This window comes from Eulemur rufifrons, chromosome 15 (assembly GCF_041146395.1).
Source record: "Eulemur rufifrons isolate Redbay chromosome 15, OSU_ERuf_1, whole genome shotgun sequence".
NCBI lineage: Eukaryota > Metazoa > Chordata > Mammalia > Primates > Lemuridae > Eulemur > Eulemur rufifrons.
Window position 1 is genome coordinate 38,607,070 of NC_090997.1, and position 22,388 is coordinate 38,629,457.

The 22,388-nt window shown below is 35.9% G+C and overlaps 1 protein-coding gene across 1 annotated transcript in view; it reads right to left on the reverse strand.

Moving 5' to 3' along the window:
- The window catches only part of PHIP (pleckstrin homology domain interacting protein), a 123,761-nt gene extending 103,947 nt beyond the window's left edge, over nt 1-19,814 (reverse strand). The window contains exons 1-6 of the mRNA XM_069488863.1: nt 19,668-19,814; nt 19,494-19,552; nt 19,336-19,365; nt 19,085-19,144; nt 1,900-2,050; nt 1,711-1,809 (exon numbers count right to left, since the gene is read on the reverse strand). Coding sequence (XP_069344964.1) covers nt 1,711-1,809; nt 1,900-2,050; nt 19,085-19,144; nt 19,336-19,365; nt 19,494-19,552; nt 19,668-19,707 — 439 coding nt within the window. The 5' untranslated portion in view covers nt 19,708-19,814. The remainder of the gene's footprint in view (nt 1-1,710; nt 1,810-1,899; nt 2,051-19,084; nt 19,145-19,335; nt 19,366-19,493; nt 19,553-19,667) is intronic.
- Between the last annotated feature and the right edge of the window lie 2,574 nt (nt 19,815-22,388).

Genomic DNA, 22,388 nt, shown 5'->3' on the forward strand with positions numbered 1-22,388 from the left:
ATTCCCCTTATTATATCAATCTGTAGTTTTTCAAAGAGGAGAAACTTTTCCCTATAGGGGAAAGCTCCTATAATATTTTACCTTCCCCTTCTTTCAGGAAAACTATTCTATCCGTTAGTATAATTTTCTAAGTACAATTATACCCCAGTGTCTCAAATTCCTTTGTTATTTTAATGGTTGCTCATTATAGTAAGATTATATATTTAAATTATTATTTAACCAGGATAGTTGTATGTTAAAAAAAAAAAAAAGGAAATATGATCATCCATGATTACCTATCACACAGGATACCTCTGGGAAATAGGTCAGAGGGAAGAAATGATCCAGAATGCATCACAGAGACAGAAAGATACAAAAAAAATGTAAAAGAGAAGGTAACAGAGAAGATAAAGTGAGAAAGTCTAGCATTTGTTTAAGTTCCTATTTGTTTAAGTCTCAGGGAGGAGAGAGAATGGAGCAGATAGGTTATTACAAAAGATAATGATTGAGAATTTTTCAGTGTCGATAAAGACATTACAGATTCAAGAAGGCTAATAAACCTCAAACAAGATAAATAAAAAGCTGACACCAAGACGTATCATAGTTAAACTGCAGAAAACCAAAGAGAAAGAGAAGATCTTAAAAGCAACCAGAGAAAGAGATCGTCTTCAAAGAAGCAAGTTAGATAAGAGATTTAAACCCAAATATATCAATAATTATATGTAAAGGACTAAATACTCTAGATAAAACATAAAGATTGTCATACTGTACTTTTAAAAGCCACTTCTATGCTATTTGGAGACGAAAAATAAAAGGATACAAAAAAGTTGGAAGTATAATGATGGAAAAATATATATATAAATACCAAACAAAAGTTACACAAAATCAACTACCAGTATAAAAAGTATCCAGAAAAGGAAAAAATAAGTAAGATTTGGATAGATGGAAGAAAGAGGGAGAATAACATTCCTGGCTAGGCAGAAGGGTGGGAATGGGAAAAAAGGCAATGATTAAAATGTGAAGGTCTCTCTGAAAGTCAGGAGTTGACTTCATGGTAGATAAAGTACAAGTGTACTAAAATATCTCGATCAACCTCTTTATATTACCTTGAACAAAAGAGTGACAAAACAAAGGTGGAACTAAATAAGATTACCATCACAGTGTCACACAGTATACTGGAAAGGAGAGAGGTAGAAGACAACAGAAGCAAGAAGAATAACTAGTTTGGAGGATGTTATATTAACCCAGGTAAGACAAGGCCCTAGTACTAGTATAGGTGAAAAGGATGGATCTAGGAGGCATTTCCAGAAGACATATCTGTATCAGTTTTCCTCCTTTATAACTTTAAAAGCGAAAAAAAAAGTACTGTGCTTCTTAAAAGATAACTATTTTTGTTTCCTATCATTATAACTAATCTGAATTATGATACTTATTTCCACTAACTCAACCTAATAATACACACTTTGGTAAGGAATTTTTTGCTAAAATAAAATACCAACAAGCTAATCAGCCTATATAAAATACAATGTATACAATCCATAATTACACATTATGAGCTCTTCATCATTAAAACTACTAACAAGAAAAAGATCTGGTAAGTTTTTCGCTTTTGAATGCTGATGTATATAATATGAAGTTCTCTGACATCATAGTAACTTAAAAAAACCTTTTTACTTTCAAAAATTCTTTAACAAGAGGGTATCAACTATGTAGTGAACTCAAACAACTCACCAATGCTGGGTGGACTACCATAGTTAATTGGTGACTCGGGTGGTCTTCCACAATGCAATGCAGCCAGAGCAGATCCTTTCCACACAACATGCTTGCAGCCTATTAAACACACATATTTTTATGCATACAAAGATAGAAAACAAAAAGCGAGAAAAAGAATGTCTAAATCCTACTAGAAAATTTTCCTACTTTTATTCGTACGTAGCAAGGACTGTCTTCCAGCTCCTAATAAAGTTTGAACTCCAGGAACACTTTGAGGGATTTCTTGTTCAAGAAGAGGTCCTAGTCGATGACATATTTGCAGCAAGTGATCAGGTGCTAAATGTCTGTAATACTTCACCTATTATGTGAAAAACAAATATAAAAACATTTGCTAAATAATGTTATATAATTCTGTACATTAAAACATACTTTTAAAAACATGGGCCGGGCGCGGTGGCTCACGCCTGTAATCCTAGCACTCTGGGAGGCCGAGGTGGGCGGATCGTTTGAGCTCAGGAGTTCGAGACCAGCCTGAGCAAGAGCGAGACCCCATCTCTACTAAAAATAGAAAGAAATTATATGGACAGCTAAAAAATATATATATATAGAAAAAATTAGCCGGGCATGGTGGTGCATGCCTGTAGTCCCAGCTACTCGGGAGGCTGAGACAGTGGGATCGATCGCTTGAGCTCAGGAGTTTGAGGTTGCTGTGAGCTAGGCTGACGCCACGGCACTCACTCTAGCCTGGGCAACAGAGTGAGACTCTGTCTCAAAAAAAAAAAAAAATAAATAAAATAAAATAAAATAAAATAAAAATAAAAACATGTAATCTGTTTTGGCGATTCAACATTTCATTTTACTTATGGGAAAAGTTTACATTTATTTTGTGAAACCACTTGACTCAAAGAATAAAATAGCTATCCCAACCACCGTTTAATCCACTGAAGAAAATAATGCTAAAAATTAATGTAACCTAAATGTAACAAGCTATAAATTAACAAATGCCAGTCAATGTAAATATTGAACAATGAAAAATATATAGCATTATAACCTAAAATGGTAAATTTTAGTTTTTCATTTGAATTTTCAAAACCTTTGAGCTACAAACAACCAAAAAAAAAAATCATCTAACTATAAAATATAATAAATGTTTCAAACCGTTGATATAAAGAAAATCTCCAGAATTAAAGAGAATTGATAGTTTATGTTTATTTTAAAATCGAAGAACACGATATAACATCTATGCTGAATTTCATAACTTACCAAAAATCTTACAGAGAGAAAGGTGAAATTCCAGTTGCTGCCTTAAACAAGTTCTCAACTATAAAATAAATCTACCCACTATAAAAACTTTGAACCCTTTTGGGAATAACGTCAAAATACTGATTAATTTATCCCAGCATTTGAAACCATAATATGAAATGCTAATATTTTTATTATCTAGTCTTTTAGTAAATAAACAAATTCACATAACCTAAATAAAGTTAAATTAGAAAAAGTATTATTTTGTTACTTTTTATTTAGCTATCAAATCATAAAAAATTTCCCACTGTAGTTCCTAAATATTCCAGCTGTTCTCAAGATATGTTCTGGGAACCCCTGGAGGTTCCACAAACAAAAACTATGAATAATACTAAGACGATACTCATTTTTTCACTCTCATTTTCTCATGAGTGTATAGTGGAGGTTCCAGAGGCCACATGACATGTGATGTAATAACAGATCGAATACAGAAGCAGATATGAAAATCTAAACTGTCTTCTATTAAATCAGCCATTAAAGATTCACAAAAATGGGCCGGGCGCGGTGGCTCACGCCTGTAATCCTAGCACTCTGGGAGGCCGAGGCGGGTGGATCGCTCAAGGTCAGGAGTTCGAGACCAGCCTGAGCAAGAGTGAGACCCCGTCTCTACTAAAAATAGAAAGAAATTATATGGACAACTAAAATATATATAGAAAAAATTAGCCGGGCATGGTGGCGCGTGCCTGTAGTCCCAGCTACTCGGGAGGCTGAGGCAGTAGGATCGCTTAAGCCTAGGAGTTTGAGGTTGCTGTGAGCTAGGCTGACGCCACGGCACTCACTCTAGCCAGGGCAACAAAGTGACACTCTGTCTCAAAAAAAAAAAAAAAAAAAAAAAAAAAAAAATAAAGATTCACAAAAATGTAAAACAATGCAACTCTCCTCACAAATGTTTTGTTTTGGAAAATAATTGTTATAAAAATGTTACCTATGTTATCATGAAATTAATTATTATATTATTATTTAATAGGTTTCATTAAATGTTAAGTTTCTAATATGGTAAATATCAATTATAACCCACATCAATAAAGGAACTTCAATAATTTTTATTAGCGTAAAGTGGTCCTGAGACCAAGAAGTCTGGAAATCTCTACTCAAGTTCACTAAGTAATGGCAATTTTAACATAAATTCCTTGAGAAAAGACTGATGGGGGGGTGGGGAGATGATGAGTTAAATAATTTCATTCCATCTTGTAGTATCTGTAATACTCTAAATACAGAAGACCATGAATGTTATTTTTTAAAAGTTGTCTGATACTCATCCTTCTAAACTGAAGTCAATATGAAGAATCTACGTAACTTTTTATTAGACTGGTGAACAATTTAGCATTGCTGGCATTTGCGATTTGATATTGGAATACATTCTTGAATAAATGTGGTTATGTTATACATCATTTTAATGTACATTTCTTGCTTTATGTTTTTTTGCTAATGCCTTATTACTTGCTGTTTATATTTATTTTAGACTATGGAAATGATGTTAGGCAAAAAGCAAATTCAAGCCATTTTCTTATTTGAGCTTAAAATAGGTCCTAAAGAAGCGAGACAACTCGCAACATCAACAATGCATTTGGCCCAGGAATTGCTAACAAACATACAGTGCAGTGGTGGTTCAAGTTTTGCAAAGGAGATGAGAGCCTTGAAGATGAGGAGCACAGTGGCTGGAAGTTGACGACCAAGTGAGAGCCATCATCGAAGCTGATCCCCTTACAACTACAGGAGAAGTTGTCAAAGAACTCAAGGTTGACCATTCTATGGTCATTCGGCATTTGAAGCAACTTGGAAAGGTGAAAAAGCTCAATAAGTGGGTGCCTCATGAGCTGACTGAAAATCAAAAAAATCATTGAAGTGTCATCCTCTTCTTGTATACAACAATGAAACATTTCTCGATCGGATTGTGACATGCGACAAAAAGTGGATCTTATGCAACAACCGGCAACGAAGACCAGCTCAGTGGTTGGACCGAAAAGAAGCTCCAAGGCACTTCCGAAAGCCAAACTTACACCAAAAAAAAGTCATGGTCACTGCTTGGTGGTCTGCTGCCAGCCTGATCCACCTACAGCTTTCTGAATCCCTTGAAACCATTACATCAGAGAAGTATGCTCAGCAAATTGATGAGATGCACTGAAAACTGCAACACCTGCAGCCAACCTTGGCCAACAGAAAGCGCCCAATTCTTCTCCGTGACAATGCACAACTGCATGCACGTGGCACAACCAACGCTTCAAAAGTTGAATGAATTGGGCTACGAAGTTTCGCCTCACGCACCATATTTACCTGACCTGTTGCCAACTGACTACCATTTCTTCAAGCATCTTGACAACTTCTTGCAGGGAAAAGGCTTCCACAACCAGTAGGATGCAGAAATGCTTTCCAAGAGTTCGTTGAATCCCAAAGCATGGATTTTTACGCTACAGGAATAAACAAACTTATTTCTCGTTGGCAAAAACGTGTTGATTGTAATAGTTCCTATTTTGATTAATAAAGATGTGTTTGAGCCTAGTTATAATTATTTAAAATTCACCACGGTCTGAAACTGCAATTACTCTTGTACCAACCTAAACATCAATACACTCCTGTGTCCTGAAGAGAGCATGGAGCCATATTGTCACACTTTGATAAGTGAAATATTAAAGTCTGATACACAGTAGGTGGTCAATAAGTCTTGGAAGAATTAATATTTCTAGAAAAAGGGGTTCTATACATACTATGAATTATACATATTATATTCCTACTTTGGAGACTCAAAAAGCATACTGACATTAAATTCTCTGAAAAATTCTGAGATAAATCTACTTAATTTTGTTTAACCCACAGATTCCCAAACTCATTTAGCTACAGAATCCCTTTTTTCCTGATAATACCTATTATAATCACTTACAGCATACTTTAGGAAACACTAGTATGACTGACTAAATAAAACAGACAGAAAAACCAATTAGAAGAAAACATAACCAAAATATGAGTTTTTAAAATTGTATTTATATATCTCTACTCTTCCCCAAAATAAGTTATTTAAAAATAAAATTTAAAAGAAAAAGTCTACAATATTTATAAGATCTCCTCCAGTTCCTAAACTTCTGTATGATGATTATTCTATATAATGCGGCTTCTTAATTGATAGAAATTCCTTTTAAAAATTTTACTTTAACAAAATGAAATTCAGTACTTATTAACTTCAGCTTTGTGATGATTCTGTTTTAGCATTCTCTGGCAAAATACATTTTTAGGTAGTGAAATTCAAAATCTTTACTTGACAATTCTATTTTTTAATAAAATATTATCAATGTCTACTTTGATTAAAGATTTCTTTGATGATTTAGAATATTTCAATTTTTCAAAATCAACTTGCATTTACAAGTTGAAGAGATACTTTCAGTTCTTAAACTCTTTGTGCTTTCTCTGGCTTTTCAGATTTTATGTAAGTTGATCCCTCTGCTGGAAATCTTCCTTTACCCACCCACCTCCACATCTCATTCTCCTTCAGGTCTCAGTCTATGCCTCACTGCCTTCCATAACCTATTCACACCACCTCTGCCCTTTCTTTTTTGAACACTGCGTTCCCACAGTACCATATACTCCCCCCTCAAAGGTCCCTTCATCCCCGTAGCACTTTGTAGTACTTACCTACCATATTGATTATTCATATTAATTATTCTGAATATATTTTGATACCTAGATCTCAGTGGGAATTTAATGATAGCTATGATCCTCTTCCCCAAAGAAACACACATTTAAGCTCTACCATTATCTGCTCTGTTTTACGGGTCCATAAGACCCCTGCACTATACTAAAATTGCTGGTTTAATTGTCTGTGTGCTGTACAAGAAAACATGGGATTAGGCCTTATTTAGCTCTGTCTACCCCAGTAACTAATACAGTACTTATAATTAATTGCTTAACATATTATTAGTTGGATAAATGAACACTTAAGAATATTAAGAAACTACTGACTTCCCCACTCCCACAAAACTCAAAACATTGTTAGCATCTGTCCTACCACATAAAATCCCTCTAGCTACGCTTTGAATCCTAATTTCTCCAAATTCATAGAAATCCTACACTATAAATTAGTCCTCCACACTCCAGTATATTCACTAACTCCCTCTCAACTAGCTTCTACCTCATCAACACCTATATTCAAACATGCTCACTTTGCTTCCACCTTAGGAAAAAACAAAAATCCTGCCTGACTCCTATATCTAACACCTCTCCATTCAAATCCCCCAGTTACCACCTTCACTTTCTCTTCCTCTCCAGAAGCATGTTTTTTAAAGAATGATCCATAGTCAGTCTCATTTCATATCCCATCCTCTCCTCAATTAACTCCAAACTAGCTTCCATACTCATGACTTCACAAAAAGTGTCTCTTATCAAAAGTTCACCATTAACTATTGATAAATCCAGTAAGTATTTTTAAATCTATACCTTATTTAATGTCCCAGTAATTTTTAATCTAACTGTTAAACACTTCCTCCTTTGCAAACCCTGTCTTCTCTTAACTTTTGTGACACTCCTTGGCTTTCCTTCTACCTCTCTAACCATTCCTTCTCATTTTCTTTTATAGGCTTATCCTCTTCTACCTAGCCATAAAACTGTGAAGTTTCTTAAGGTCCTGGGTTCCAGAACCCAGTTCCAGATCCTCTTTTCCTCTCACTACATACTCTGTCCTTGGACAATTCTTACATCAATGATTCCCAATTTTCTATCCACAGCTTACATTTTCATATCAAACATTCTTAAGACACCTCTCTTTAGAGTCCCAGAGTCTCTTAAACTTTATGTATGCAAAACTGAACTCATGGATCCTTCCCCACTAAAAATGTTCCCTACTTTGGTGAATGTCAATACCACCTATCCAACCATAAAAGTCAGAAACCAAGGAGTCACATTTTTTACACTGCCCATTTCTCCCTTCCATCCTCAACATCCAAGTAGTCACCAAGTCCAATTAATTTTTACTTCCTATCCTTAAATCCATCTACCTATTCTATACTAACAGCCCAAATTCAAATCACCTTTGCAATAAACTCCTATCTTTCCCACATCCACTCATGCCCTTTACCTCATCAAATCTACTATATATTACAATTAGAATGCTCTTTTCAAAACATGTATCTAATCAGGCCACACCTACTTAAAAGGCTTCCCTTGCCCTTTGGATAAAGATTCAAATCATTAACATGGTCTATAAGCCCGGAAATGCTTGTATGGTGGCTTCCTATTTTTCTAACTACATCTGGCACATTCTCAGCCCCTACTCCCAGCTCTCACTTTCCGCATTTCAGACACATGGCCTTATTTCGGGTTCTTTACCTATGCATTCTCTTTCCTGTCAGGCTTTTCCCATGTGGCATACTCTCTGCAATTCCCCACACTCTCTTGCCCAGACAGCTGTTTTATGTGCCTCAGATCTTCCCTCCAATGTAACTTTCCTTGTTTTCCTATACTCTACTCAGCCTAAGTATGTCTTCTGGGTTGCATACTTTCTTTGACTTTTCATTTTTAATTCATGCATCAGTTTCTGACTATACATTTAAAAGTATAATGATTTAATTCATTTCTTCCTTATTTTACCATAAACAACAAAAGAACAGAGGCCATGCATCTTTTTGCTCTCAGCTATCTCTCTCTCATACACAGAGTACACAAATATTTTAAAAATAAATCTTTTCTACTGCCTTTTTCTTAACACTATTCACCATAAATATATTAATCATATTTATACTCTTCACAAATATTAATCCACGTCACTATGGTCAGTATTTAAAATGTAAAACAAAAAAAATTTTAATTAAAACAGCTCATTTATGGCTATACATATGATTTTTAATTTTCAAGTTAGTAAGAACCCCATCTTTAATATTAACTTAAGCTTTTTAGTTTAAATTAATGTTTTACTAATAATTAAAAGAAACATTTTAAATGATATCATAATAAAATCTCTTATCCATAATGTCTGTATTTGGATTCTCAGTAATCTGCTGTACAATATTATTTGGGGGGAAAAAACTCAACATGCTCAATTTCTAATATATTCAATACTTTCTATAACCATAGCTGCTTTCACATTCTTATGATACTCAACACATAAAAAGTAAACCCAAATTATAAAGCTAAATGTGATAAATATTAATAACACTAATATAGCTAACACATTGGCTGCACACAAAATGCAAGGCCCTGTTGTAAGTGTGGTAAGTTTCACATGTAAAAACTCAATTATTTTAACCAGAAAAGGTACATACTATTATTATTGACATTCTAAAAAGAAATTATGATACAAAATGAGAGTCAAATAAACTTCAGAGCCTACATTCACACTGCCTCACACATTACCTATTGCCTCAAATATATGTATATATCAATGTGCAACATATGAGCAAGTTATAAAATAGAAATTTTGAATAACTTTCAACACAGACATTAAACCAAGCCAGAAAAAAAGAGAAACACTTTATAGTTCACTTTCACTAAACAAACTAGCACAAAAAGGTAAGTTTCTACAGACAAAAGGGAGCACTTTAAATAAAATCTAAGGGTAGAAACAGAAAATAAATTGCAATAATACAGTGACAATCCTAAATACCCTCCCCCAAATGGCCACAAGAAATCAACATGATCAACGTTACTTTTCTCAATATTTCTAAGATTACATTTCCAAACCCTTAATTTAAAATTAGAAGGCATAAACAGATCAAACTAAAGGGTTAATACCATAAAATTTACAATTACTATTTTAAAAATTTTTAAAAATGCCTATTTATCAGTAGTGATCAACTTTTTTTTAACTCATGCTCTCTTTGATGAACAAAACATTTTTATCTCCTCCCATTAAAAGAGCCCCCTTTATGGATGAGAACTCTGATGCCACCTTACTGAGTAAGATTCACTTCTCTAGTGGCTAGATCAGAGCTTTTTCAAACTTATTCTATCTTCTCCACCCCTATTCTCAAGTGAGAATCACTTCCAATGGTAACAACCTTTGGTAAACCATCCTTTTTGTGAAATGTCATGTTACATTGTCTATAGTAGAGGTCAGCAAACATTTTCTGCATAGAGTCAGACAGTAAATACTTTAGGCTTTGAGGGCTACATAGTATCTGCATGGCATTTTTTTTAGTAGCTCTTTAAAAATAAAATAACCATCCATATTTTGGAGGCCTTACAAAAACAGGTCTCACGCAAGATTTACCTACTGCAGCCATAGTTTAACAACCCCTGATAAAGAATAAGGAAAAAAACTGAGCTCTTTGAGTGGTTTATTATTCTGCATCTTTGACTAAACCAACAGGTTTCTGGTTACTATGCTACTTCATACAAATAGTCATCCTTTCCAGCCAGTGGAAGGTATTGTAAAAAGGTGTTATCAGCAGTAAGAAAATATAAAAAATCTGGAAACCGCAGCATTCTACCAGACATATGGTCATTAAGAACTCCTCTACTCAATTTTTAAAGAAATAGTAATTCAGAATAAGAGATTTCAAGTCAAAGAGCAGGGTTTAAACTTGTTAAGTCTGAGGAATGGGGAAAACACTTAGTCTTTCTAAGTTTCAGTGTCCTCATCCGAACAACTGGGATTGCAACAGTCAGCACCTTTGAAAGTAGTCATTAATTATTAAATTATTTAAACCACATTAAGTTCTTAGCATTGTACCTGACATAGAATTGGTTGTCAGTTTACACTCTATATTACATACTACATACTGAACTTTCATGTTGAAAAAAATCTTTCTGGACCTAAATTGGGAAAAAAAAACATTGGGTATCTTTTTAATGATCTTTACAAAGTCAGGTTAGATCAGTATATTCATTCTATCTACTTGATTTACCTGTGGTGACCCAGAAATGCCATTCTTTCCTCTAGCATATAATTCTTTAGGAAAATAAGATGCACCTAATGTTTGGCACCAGTATGATCTGTCTGACTAGGGCTATTTACATCATCATTATGTCTTGAACACCAGACTGGTTCTAAAAAAGTCAGTGTTTCAGATCTTCTCATATCTATTTTCTCACAATTTTGTACTCTAATTTTAAGTTCTAAAAGGCCAGCTTAATGAAATATAGTTCCTATTTCTATGACTATTCTAGCAAACTTACAAATTTAAGGGGAAAAAATACCCATATTCGCTAATTACTCTGTAAGGCCTATTATTAAAATCCCAGCTCCTACAATCCTCAAAACTTCCAAGCTTATAATTACAAATCTGTTACCATTTATAACAAAGTGCAAGTTAAATTTTATCTATAATATTTAAAGTATGCATTTTGTGATTTTGTTTTTTACTGCAATAGCCTTTCCACAGAAAAACAGAGTACTTACTTTGTGCTAAGTGTTCTCAAAATGTATTTAATTTTCATAAGCAAATAAATTTAAGTGTTCTACCTATTTTATAGGTAAAGAAAACTGATGTCCAAAGGTCATACTGTTTGGCCAAGGGTGTACACTTGGAAAACAGAAGAAATAGTAATCAAACCCAGGTCTCCTGATTCCAAATTTACCATTATTTTTATTACATTCACAGTTTCCTCTCAGAAACTCTAGGTTTCCCCCCATTATCATACAAGTTTGATGATTAAAAACTTCATAGAACCCATGTAAGTCAAGTCAAATCCTCTAAGCCAGATAACTATTTTCAGAAGGACCATTAGATGCCTATGATTTCTTTACAATGATAAGAATGAGAAAATTAACACAGAACCTTACAGTCAAAATTAATCTTGCTGGTCTATTTACTCTTAAGTAATTGTGAATAAATAAGCTTGAGAGGCTGTGTCTTATATTCAGAATTTAGTCAACTTAAGAACTCATTTAGATGATAATTCAGTTCATATTATCAATACAATTGTCAATATAAAGTTGTCGCTTAAAGAAAATGCAATTCTCACTCTTCTAAAATTTTATTTACCATCTAATTATATCTTGCTATTAAAAAACTCTATTCTGAACTAAGGTTTCCATAAACCAAAGTAGGGATGCTTTACAAAAATTAATTTAAAATACAACAAAATGACAAATTTTAACTTCTTAAAATAACACATTTTGAAGTTTTGTTTTTAAATTAAGTCATGTGCTGAGGAAAATTTGTGCAATAAGAAATCCTCTTTAAAACCGTATTTGTTCAAGATAATTTGAAACTCAAATCTATGAATCTGGTAAAAAAAAATTACTGTCTTAAAGATACAAAACTCTTATTTATTCTTAAAATGCCAATGTAAATAATCTTAAGAGAACAACTAGTTTCACTTTTAGTAATGTTTCAGTTTCCAACACAGTACTCAAAATAACAAATGCTTCACATACAACGACAGCAAAGTTGTTTCAGACAATGGATGTTTCACCAAGTTGCCTAGAATTTAGTGTTTCTACACCCAAAAACTAAACCAGAGTCAAATGACACAAGTAAAGGTAAATATTTCCTGCATTTATATTATAACCTCTACCAAAACAAGCTATGTGCCTGTTCTCTACTAATAAGACAGAGACCAAATGGGCCATGCCACCATGACAACAGAACAGCTAGAGTCCAGAATAAAGTGATCCCCCTCAGTATCTGCCAGGGGATTGGTTCCAGGTGCCTCTCCATACCAAAATCAAAATCCATAATGCTTTCCCCGTATATAAAAAGGTGTAGTATTTGCATATAACCTATACACATACTCCCATATACTTTAAATCACCTTCAGATTACTTATAATGCCTAATACAATGTAAATGTTATGTAAACAGTTATATTGTATTTTTACTTGTACTATTCTTTATTGTTGTATTATAATTTTTCATTTTTTTCCTGAAATATTTTCAATCCTCAGTTGATTGAATTTGGGGATGTGAAACGTGCAGATATGGAGAGCCAGTAACTGTACATGAATTCTTTCTGTGCTTCCTCTGCAAAAGGCTGCCATCATCCATCCACACAGCCATGAACAGCCTAGGGCTTATACTATAATTCTCATTCCCCTTACAATTTAGTTTTAACTTAAGCAGAAGCGGCATCAGACTATGCTGCCACCTAAATTTGTTTAGTATCAAAAACTCATTCACCCATCCTTTACCTTATCTGTGATGCCCAAGCTCAAATAAGGCTGCTTAATGTAAGGCAAAGAACTAACAGTGGACCTGATTCACGACTAATGATTGCCTTCTCTGTAGTGACCACAAGTTCTCACATTTATATATATATCACTGTTCAATAGCCCAATTGTTTTTAAAGTTTACACTATCCTGCTTTTTCAAATTCCATAAAGAAAAAAAAAGCAGTATCATTTCCCCAATTTAGTATAAAATACTTACAACTCCTCCATATTCCATATGCTCAACAACATATTAATTCCCAAGTAATTTGGTAACATTCACAAATTACTCATAATTTCACCAACATAGCTTCTCACAAAATAGAAATTGAAAATCTTCTTATATTTAAAATTTCTAAAATTTTAAATTTGATTCTTACTGCCTTTATCACTTTTAGATATACTTACAAAAACAACTTAAGTATCCTAAAATAATTAGCTGCTAAAATTTTTGTCCAATATAATCATATATAATACCTGATTTTCCTAATGTCAGTTAAAAGCACATTAAAATATGAAGTTATTTTAAATGGATACAATCAGTATTCTTTGTTAACTAAAGGCCATATTTTTCTAAGAACTCTGAAATTTGCATAAGGAAACAGCTAGTAAGAATGAAATTAAACACTTTAGTATTACTTGCCCAGAATAAGTTGTGCAGGATACAATCTTATTTGTTAGAATTCTGAGGTGACATGGTAGATAAACACAAAATTTGGGAAACGAAAGAATGGCTGTAGTAAGTGAGAGAGGAGTTTCTCGATTCTAAAAAAACAAAACCTTGTAGTATATCCAATAAAGAAATTCTGAATGAATTAAAAAATTGACACTGACAGGATTTATTTAACCTAAAGCCAATTTAAGGAGTAATTTAAGTCTTCATTATATTCTGTTTAAACATGTATGTCTTTAAAAGATTGACAAAACAGAAGACAAAACATCTCCTCTCTGACAACTTCCAAAAAGAATACAAACTATTGGGATGGTATTAAATCCCACAAACATCTTTATAGGAGGCGGCACATGCAACAGCCAAGCTTCCTTCACATACTCCTAAACGTCATCTGATCATTACCTAAAGAAAAAAAGCTTCATATATCCTCTAATCAACCAGGATATTTCAATCAAACATTTCTTCATGTTCAGTGTTTCACCAAAAAAAGTCACAGTTGGAATCAGCACGAAAATTTTTCTAGAGGTCTATCCACAATGCCTTTAAAATGATTTATTTTTGGTATTTACTAAACTTTTTTTTATTTCTCAGGCTTAATGATTTCATCCTTAAGTCATCCTTAATAACTTCATATGCTATGTCAGAAAGTTACGAATATTTGTTTCTGAAATAAAAAGTTTTCTTAAAGAAAACTGTAATGCAACATTATAAAGTTCTAATTGGAACCTTTACTACCACTACCTTCTAATAATAGCAAACCCAAAACCTTACATAGTACTTGATTCATGCCAGTCAGTTATCACTCACAAATCATACAAAGTAGGAGCTATTATTAGCCCATTTTACAGAATGGGAAATAGACTCCCTTAATATTATTCTGCCGCATAACAATTGTATAAAACGCCACTATGTGGGGAGGGGACAATCCAACTCCCCCTTTATGTCCATGCAACCTTGCAATTATTGAAGAGTATTAAGAATCTAATAGGGATTTATTTCACTTAAAAATGTTTCTAAATGCCTCAAATAACTTAAAATGATATAAGTACCAACAGAATAATTTTATATTAAGAATGAATCAAAGTTTTGCCCCTTCAGCCTCTCAGCATAAACTATTCCCGTCACATCTAACATATTTTATTCATTATTAAAATGATTGTAAAAGATTAAGGCCCTATTTTATAGACTACCAACCAAAGTTTATTATTTCATTCATACTCTATTTAAAAAGTAAATAGTAACTCTACTACACACATTTACTTCATTATATGCTTGCTCCACAAAAAAATTATACTGATCAAGTCTTAAAAGTACCGCATTACTTTTAATAATGAATGGGAACTCCTGTTTCAAAAACATTTAATATGTTTATCTATTTTTCCCCCTAAAAGTTGTCTCCTAGGTTTTATACCTTAACTTTCACATTAATCAGCATACACTAAATAAATGTAAATCTAAGACATATACTTAAGTAAATCCCATTCATGGTTCCTACTCATTTCTGAATTTGAGACCAGCAATAATTTATGAAAACCAGCATTAATACTCAAGCCATAGTGGAAAACACAGTAATGATAAAGAAATGAAGAGGTATTCTACAATGTGGTTAGTGTCTCAAAAATCTTCATCTTTGCAAGGAGAAATGATATTACAAAGAATGGCACTATGAAAAGTGTTTATACAATTTTCTAACCTGCATGATTTCGCTAGATCTACTTTTTTGTGTTTTGGAAAATTAAAATTCCCAGAATGAAATAAATTTTAGCACTTAAAGAAAATGTATTGCTGTTTCTAGTTCAAAATCACATACTTTCAGATTAGAAAAATTTCAATCTACTTATTTTTCAAATGAGACAACTGAGGCAAAGAGAAGTCCCATAACTTGCCCAAGATTACCTACAGGCTAAGCATCTGCAGAGCTTAAGACCACAATCCACATCTCCTGACTCCCAATCCTTCCACTTGAGAAAGATTTCTAATAAAGTGGAATAATTTAAAGAAAAGCAAATATCACTATTTTAAAAAGCAAAAAGTACATCAATTGAACAGATTAGCAAAACATGAACGCAGTTCTAAAAAAAAAAAAGAAAGCCTTGTAAGCAAAAATGTAATCAAGAGTCCCTAGTCTGGTAAAAATGCTTGAAAATCCTGCCTCAAGATCTCATAAATATGCAATCATCATTAATTAAGTGACAACTACAAAGCAGACTTAATAAATCACTAGTTCTACTATTCAAACCAAAAGATAAACAAATAAATGACAAAGCTTTTCCCCTTGTCCAAAAAAGTTGGGTGTTTTTCTTATTCTATAAAAAGTTTGCCCATGCTTGGCTCTATTTAAAAAATAAAAATTTTGATGAAAGCTTGAAAAATGTGCTTTTCCTTTAAAGAAATCTCAAATTTTAAAAAATATAAAATCTGACTAAAGATATACCATAGTACCTAAAACAATTTTTAAATTTCTATCATATTCTATTCATTTTGTTAAAAAATGTTTTCAACCCTAAGGTAGATGATTATAATTGCAGTCATGTTTTACAATATCAAAGGCAGAAATAACTCTTAGATTATGAACATTTCCTTTCTCAATCGTACTTGAAATAAATGCATCAATTTTATGTTTTTAACTTCTAAAGTTTTAAAACCGTTCTTAAAACTCCACTTTCTTCTTGAGCAAAATGCAATCGTGATTCTATCTGTAGGCTAACTACAAATGCTGATCAATGCCTATTTTTAAACTCACATGTACAAGTATTATCCCCATCTTAAATAACTATAATGTGAATTTTCCTAGAAATTTCAATCTGACATAAGAATTCTCCCATTAAAAATTTGGCTCAGTTTATCAGCTGACATAGTGACAAATCATTTCCAGGCAGAGCAGAAACTAATGTAACTACACACACTTTCACTCACCAAATCTTCAAACCAACATTAAATAAATTCAATTTGATATACAACGAAGTAAAACTTTTTTAAATCATAAGAATAAATTAACAGTATACTGCACAAGAGACTTTGCATGTGCTCACATAGAGGTAAAATTTCAAGATCTATTAAACAAAAATAATGTGCTCAGAAATGTGGTGTTCCAAAGTGTTTTTAGATCTAACTAAACCTCCATAAAAAAGTGAAATAAAGTTAAATCACTCACACACTTAGATATATGGTTTGAGGGATAAGAAAGCACCCCAATTGGTACCTCACATCCAGTAGATACAGAGTGAGCAATATGCTAAGTGAATAGAACTAAGAGTCAAAGAACTCCAAGTTCTAATGAGAATTCTTAACTGTTTCATGAGTATGCCAACATTGACTGTTCTGGTAAGAAAGTGAAAACTCCAAGCAAGAAAAACCCCTTCCATGCAAAATAGGTGGATTTTGATAATAACATGCTGATAAAGACAATACTTACTGTATCTTAAATGAGAAACAGACTGGGAATATAAATTCACTTTACTAATATTTCACAATAAGAAACCCATCTCCCACCTCCCCCCAAAGAAAATTAAATCAAAATCAGTACCCCTGTTTTTCTTGCAGAAACCAAAATGATATTCCTACAAGGATTACACATTCCCATAATTTGGCCAGATACCATTAGCTGCTTCATTTAAAAAATATAAATATATACATTACCAAAACTCTCCAAGTTAAGAAAACACAGCAGTCAATCCTCAGTGACTTGGGGTTTGTGGGTTTTTAAGAGATGCCAAGATGAGTTTTGTAAAACCTGTCCCATCTTAAAAATGGAATGTCATAACCTTCGTGATAATTTTTTCCAATACCAAAGAAGACATGTAAGTCCACTAAAGATTTCTGTCAAATATTTATAAACCTAAAAATTTGAAGTATTATAGTTAGTGAATCTTGGAGTTTACTTCAAACTCCATTCACTTTAGCCAACTACTGTGGGAAAGTGGCCAAAATCACTGCTTGAAAACTAACAAACTTTTAAGTGTGGAAATGAATATACTGTTATGTCTCCATTAGATTAAACCTCAGCACCGTTGCTTACTTCAACAGCTGTGAGCAGTTACAACTTATATTAAATCATAAGAGACTTATACACTATATCCAAAAATGAAACAAAAGTCATCATGCCATGCCTCCACTTCACAAGAGACATTCATTCTAAGCTACCTGAAACTTCCTAATCATTAGAGTAGCCCTCATTAGAGTAGCCCTAATGAAGATACATTAGTAATTATAACTATCTCAAAACAGTTACAAAACGTCTCACAAAATCAATGTACTGCATAAATTTTAAAGGCTTGGTGACCCCTGGTGTGACTGCTTTAAGTGCCCAACACATATTTATACAACCTGTATCAGCTAAGAAGAAAATGTTGCAGAAAATATAGATAGCTCCTTTAAAGTAACTTTATTTTTTCAATCTCAATACTAAATTGATAGGTCCACTTTTGGAAAGCAATTTCTAGAAATTAAATACTCACTTTGAAAATCCACAAAATTAGGAAAAAGGTATTTTTAAAGCTATTAAACAAAATATACCCCAATATAAACAGAAAAACTTATACTGGCCAAGCTCCAGTCCATAGTAAATACGTGGATAAAAATCAGAACTGTTTAGTGCCTCACAGTAATAATTTTTAATTGAACAAAGGGTATACCATGAGAATTAGCAAAATTAGAAAAAGCCTGTTAAACTTCTGGTATGAGGCTGTTTACAGGCTTTAAACTTTTGCAAATATGTTTTGGTAAAGGCAAGATATGCCGCTAGCCAACCATCATCATATATCTAAATCCTTCCAACAAAAAACCTAGATCTGAATTTAAGGATAGCAAAAAGAAACGAGATAGGAGGGAAGAAAATGTCTTGCCACGGTTCCGCAGCGGCTGAATAGCCTGCTTGTGAAATGCTAATGCCACTTCGGAGCAGTTAGTCACCAGCTATTGTGTAGGGCAGGAGAAAGCCGAGCCGGCCGCGCGTGCAGAGCCAGCGAGCGAGCGAGCGCGCCCTCCCTCCTCGCGCCGCTCCCGCCGCCGCCGCCTCGCGCGCGCCCCCGCGCCCGCACGGACGCGCGCGCCGGCCCCTCCTCCTCCGGCCTTGCACTGCACAACACTCATGACGTATCTTTATTTCTAGCACATTAACAAAATATCACAAATAAATTGTCCGCAGCCCCTGCGGCCCCGGGGTACGGGTCCCCCCGGCCACTGGCTCCCGCATCCCCCGCGCCGGCCTCCCAACCCTCCCCGTGGCCTTTGGAGCTTTCACGTTCTGGGGCCAAGTTTTTGTCTCTGTAAAAAATTGCGGGAAATTCAATTTTTATTCGACTCAGGGAAAAGTTTCTTTGCTCTGCGACGTGAATGTCTCACCAGATTCTGGTAGGTCCTGGGATGCTCCTTCCCGGTCCAGTCGGTGCGCCGAGGCAGCAGCTGCGGGGAGAGGACGCCCCGTGAGCCCAGCCCCGGCCCCGGCCCGCCCGCTCCCCTCCCCCGCCCGCCCCGCGCCCCGGCGGGGACCCCGAGCCCCGCGCCCCGCGCCCCGGCGGCGGCGACGGCGGCGGCGCAGCGGCCCAGGGGCGGCCGCGCAGCGGCGGGACGAGCCGGGCCGCCGCCGCCCTTACCTCCTTCTCGGCCACCTCGCGGATCAGCACCTGCAACAACAAAGCGGGGAGAGCTGAGCCCCGCGCCCCGGGCCGCGGCCCCGCCGCCGCCGCCGCCTCCCTCCCCCACGCCCGCGAGCGGCGAGCGCCGGCCCGGCCCGCGCGGCGCGCCGCCGTACCTGAGCCGCCTGCTGACAGGGTCCATCTTCCAGGAACCGGGCGATGAGGAAGTAGAGCTCTGCGCGGGAGAGAAAGACGGGGAGACACACAGGCTGAGCGGCCGGGCGGCGGGGGGCGGGGGACCGCGGGCGGAATCGCCCGGTGCCAGCGGCCCCGGCAGCCCCCCGACTTACCCGATCGCAGCTCCGAGAGGCCTTTCCTCTCACAAGACATGTTTATGGGTCACTTCAGGGCCGCCGACGGGACACCCCGCCGCCGAGGGGAAGCGGGGACGGTGCCGCCGCCTGCCCTATAGCTGTCACTGTGTGTTCACGAGCCGATCCTCGGCTCCACCATTCAAGCAACGGCGGCGGAGGCGGAGGAGGAGGAGGAGGAGGAAACAACAACTCTCAGGCAGCGGCTACGGCTGTAGCCGCCTCCGCCGCAGATCCCTCCGCCGCAGAAAGGAGTCCGCCGCCTTCGCGGCCCCGGGCTCGGCCCCGTCCTCGGCCCGCGCCCCCGCCCCCCGGCGCTAAAAGAGTGCCTCCGACCCCTCGCCCCCAGCGCCCGGCACCCGGCACAGCGCGATCCCCGCCCTCTCGTCCCCAGCCGGGGTTCGATTTATTTATTTATTTCCAGTCGGAGAAGATGTCGGAGCCAGAGCTGCCGGTTGGCTGGAAGGCGCTTTTCTCTGTGGAGGCCGATAGCAGGAGGGAGGGGGCCGGGGACGGCTCCGCGGAGGGATCTGACGCACACAGAACCGCAGCACAGGCTCTATTCAGTGGCGCTGGCTGGAGCTGAGATGGAAGTTAGTTTCTATGTAGCAGAAATAGGAAACAAATGAAGCAAAACTGCCCAAAGAGGGGAAATGCCCCGAGGATGGGTCTCACTCTCACGCGCGCACACAGACACACACGCAGAGAGCACTCTCACGCTGAGCAAACTCGGGATCGCGCTACCCTGCCCGAGTTGAATGATAGTGTTTGGTTTCTGTCTCTTGCCATGTGCATGTGTATAAATGCTGCGGATTGGCATCTGTGTAAGTCTTGTCCTGCGTTATTTCTGCAGCCTATGCAAGTGTTGTGTAATTTATTGGAGTGCTGTATATTGCAATAGAGGTTTAGGCTGCGTTTTGTTAGGCACTTGCGTTTTGCAGACCCGTTATTTGTTGAAGCCACCTCTGCATATTTCTTTTAGTACTGCCATTGCCTTAAGCGTGCATTTTTTAAATGTTTTTTATTGTTAAACAGGCAAAGCGAACTCCTGATTTGTACTTCAGATACTCTTTTTCCTTATTACAAAAGGCCAGTGGTGGCTAATTAGGGATTTGGGATTAAAGAACCTTAAAGCTTTTTTTAAGTGTTTTCAAGAAGGGATAATGTAAACCTGAAGGAAAGGAAAGGACGCTAATATTTATCTCTAACTGATCTGGAGGTAATTTAATGACAGATCGATAACCTACCGAAGGATATTGAAAGAGTATACTACAATTTAGCCAAGGTGATTAGTGATTAAATAATTTAAATAACCTGTGTATCTTGCAGTTGACTTCGTCATGCTAATTAATGGCTTCTAATTTGAGGTGTAAACCATTCCTGTTTACAGTTAATCACGGGAAGACTTCTTGAAAACTGACGAAAAGAGAAAAAATTAATCTTTTGTAAATTAAGTGTGTAATTACTGGTTTTATATGCTAAATCATACATCTGTGCTTTGCTGATGAGGATAAGGGCCTTGTTTTTTTAAAAAAACGAATATGGGTGAAATTAATGGAAACAATGGAAAAAGCCATTTGTTAGAAAACAAGGACACCAAGTGATATTTATCTCCAGATGATTGAAACACTTTCCAAAAAGACTTGAGAGTTCAGTTTTTTTAAAGATTGTATTTTAAAGGAAATTAGGATAGTCATTCTTTTGTTACCATTTAACAAAAGATGCTACTTTAAATTTTTAAATAACAAACTGCATTTTATGGGTCTGGTTTTAAAAGGTTATTTGTGAGGAAAGGACCAGCAAACTGTATTGTGGTTTTCTAGGTTGTTTCTTTCAGCCTTGTGCCCTCCTAGTTCCTCACATTCCTAGTGGGAAATACTTACTGCAACTGCCTTGAGCTGCACTGCAAATCTAAGTGTGATGCACTGGTGTGATGCCTTATGCTAAAACATCCAGAAATCATCACACACGTGAGAAGAAAAAAGCCCCACACCCTTTGGAATAATAAAATGTAAAATTGCCGTTTGTAATTCAATCTTAAAATAAAAATGGAAGGTTACGATGACTTGTCTTATTGCAGCCTAGTTATCAGAATAACTGTTATTTTTTTTAATTCTGTCTTCAAATACTGAAAATATTTGCCTCTTTAAAGACACTTAATTTTGTTCTATTATAGGTAAAGTAGCCTACTTCCAGACGGTTAGGCTTGAAAAGATCTACATTTTATATGCCTCTTTGCAGTTGTATTTATTTCTGTGACGGATGCTGCCTTATCTTAACTTTTAAAGTATTCTTCAAATGTGATAGTTTACATTATCATGATGTTCTTTGAACAAACAAATTTTAGGAACTAAAACTTATAATTGAGATTTTCTGGTTAGGAAATATTTGTATTAGTATGATTTTTACTAATAGATATTTTATCCTTGTGAAGAAAAACAAACCAAATTACAATATGGAATATAAAATTACTCTGGGTCAAGTTTTCCATATATATCTTGTCAGTGTTATGTAAACATGGAAAACTGGCATGATTATCTCATGTATTCTTTTCATTTAGAAGCTGTGAAGCTTTTTCCTAAGTATACTACTAGTACTTAGCTCCTCAAAAAATTTTAAGGAAAATTCCCCCTCTAAGTTTTCTAAATATTGTGTTCCTGTCATTTTGATTAACCTTTGATGTTTATAGTTTCTTTTTCA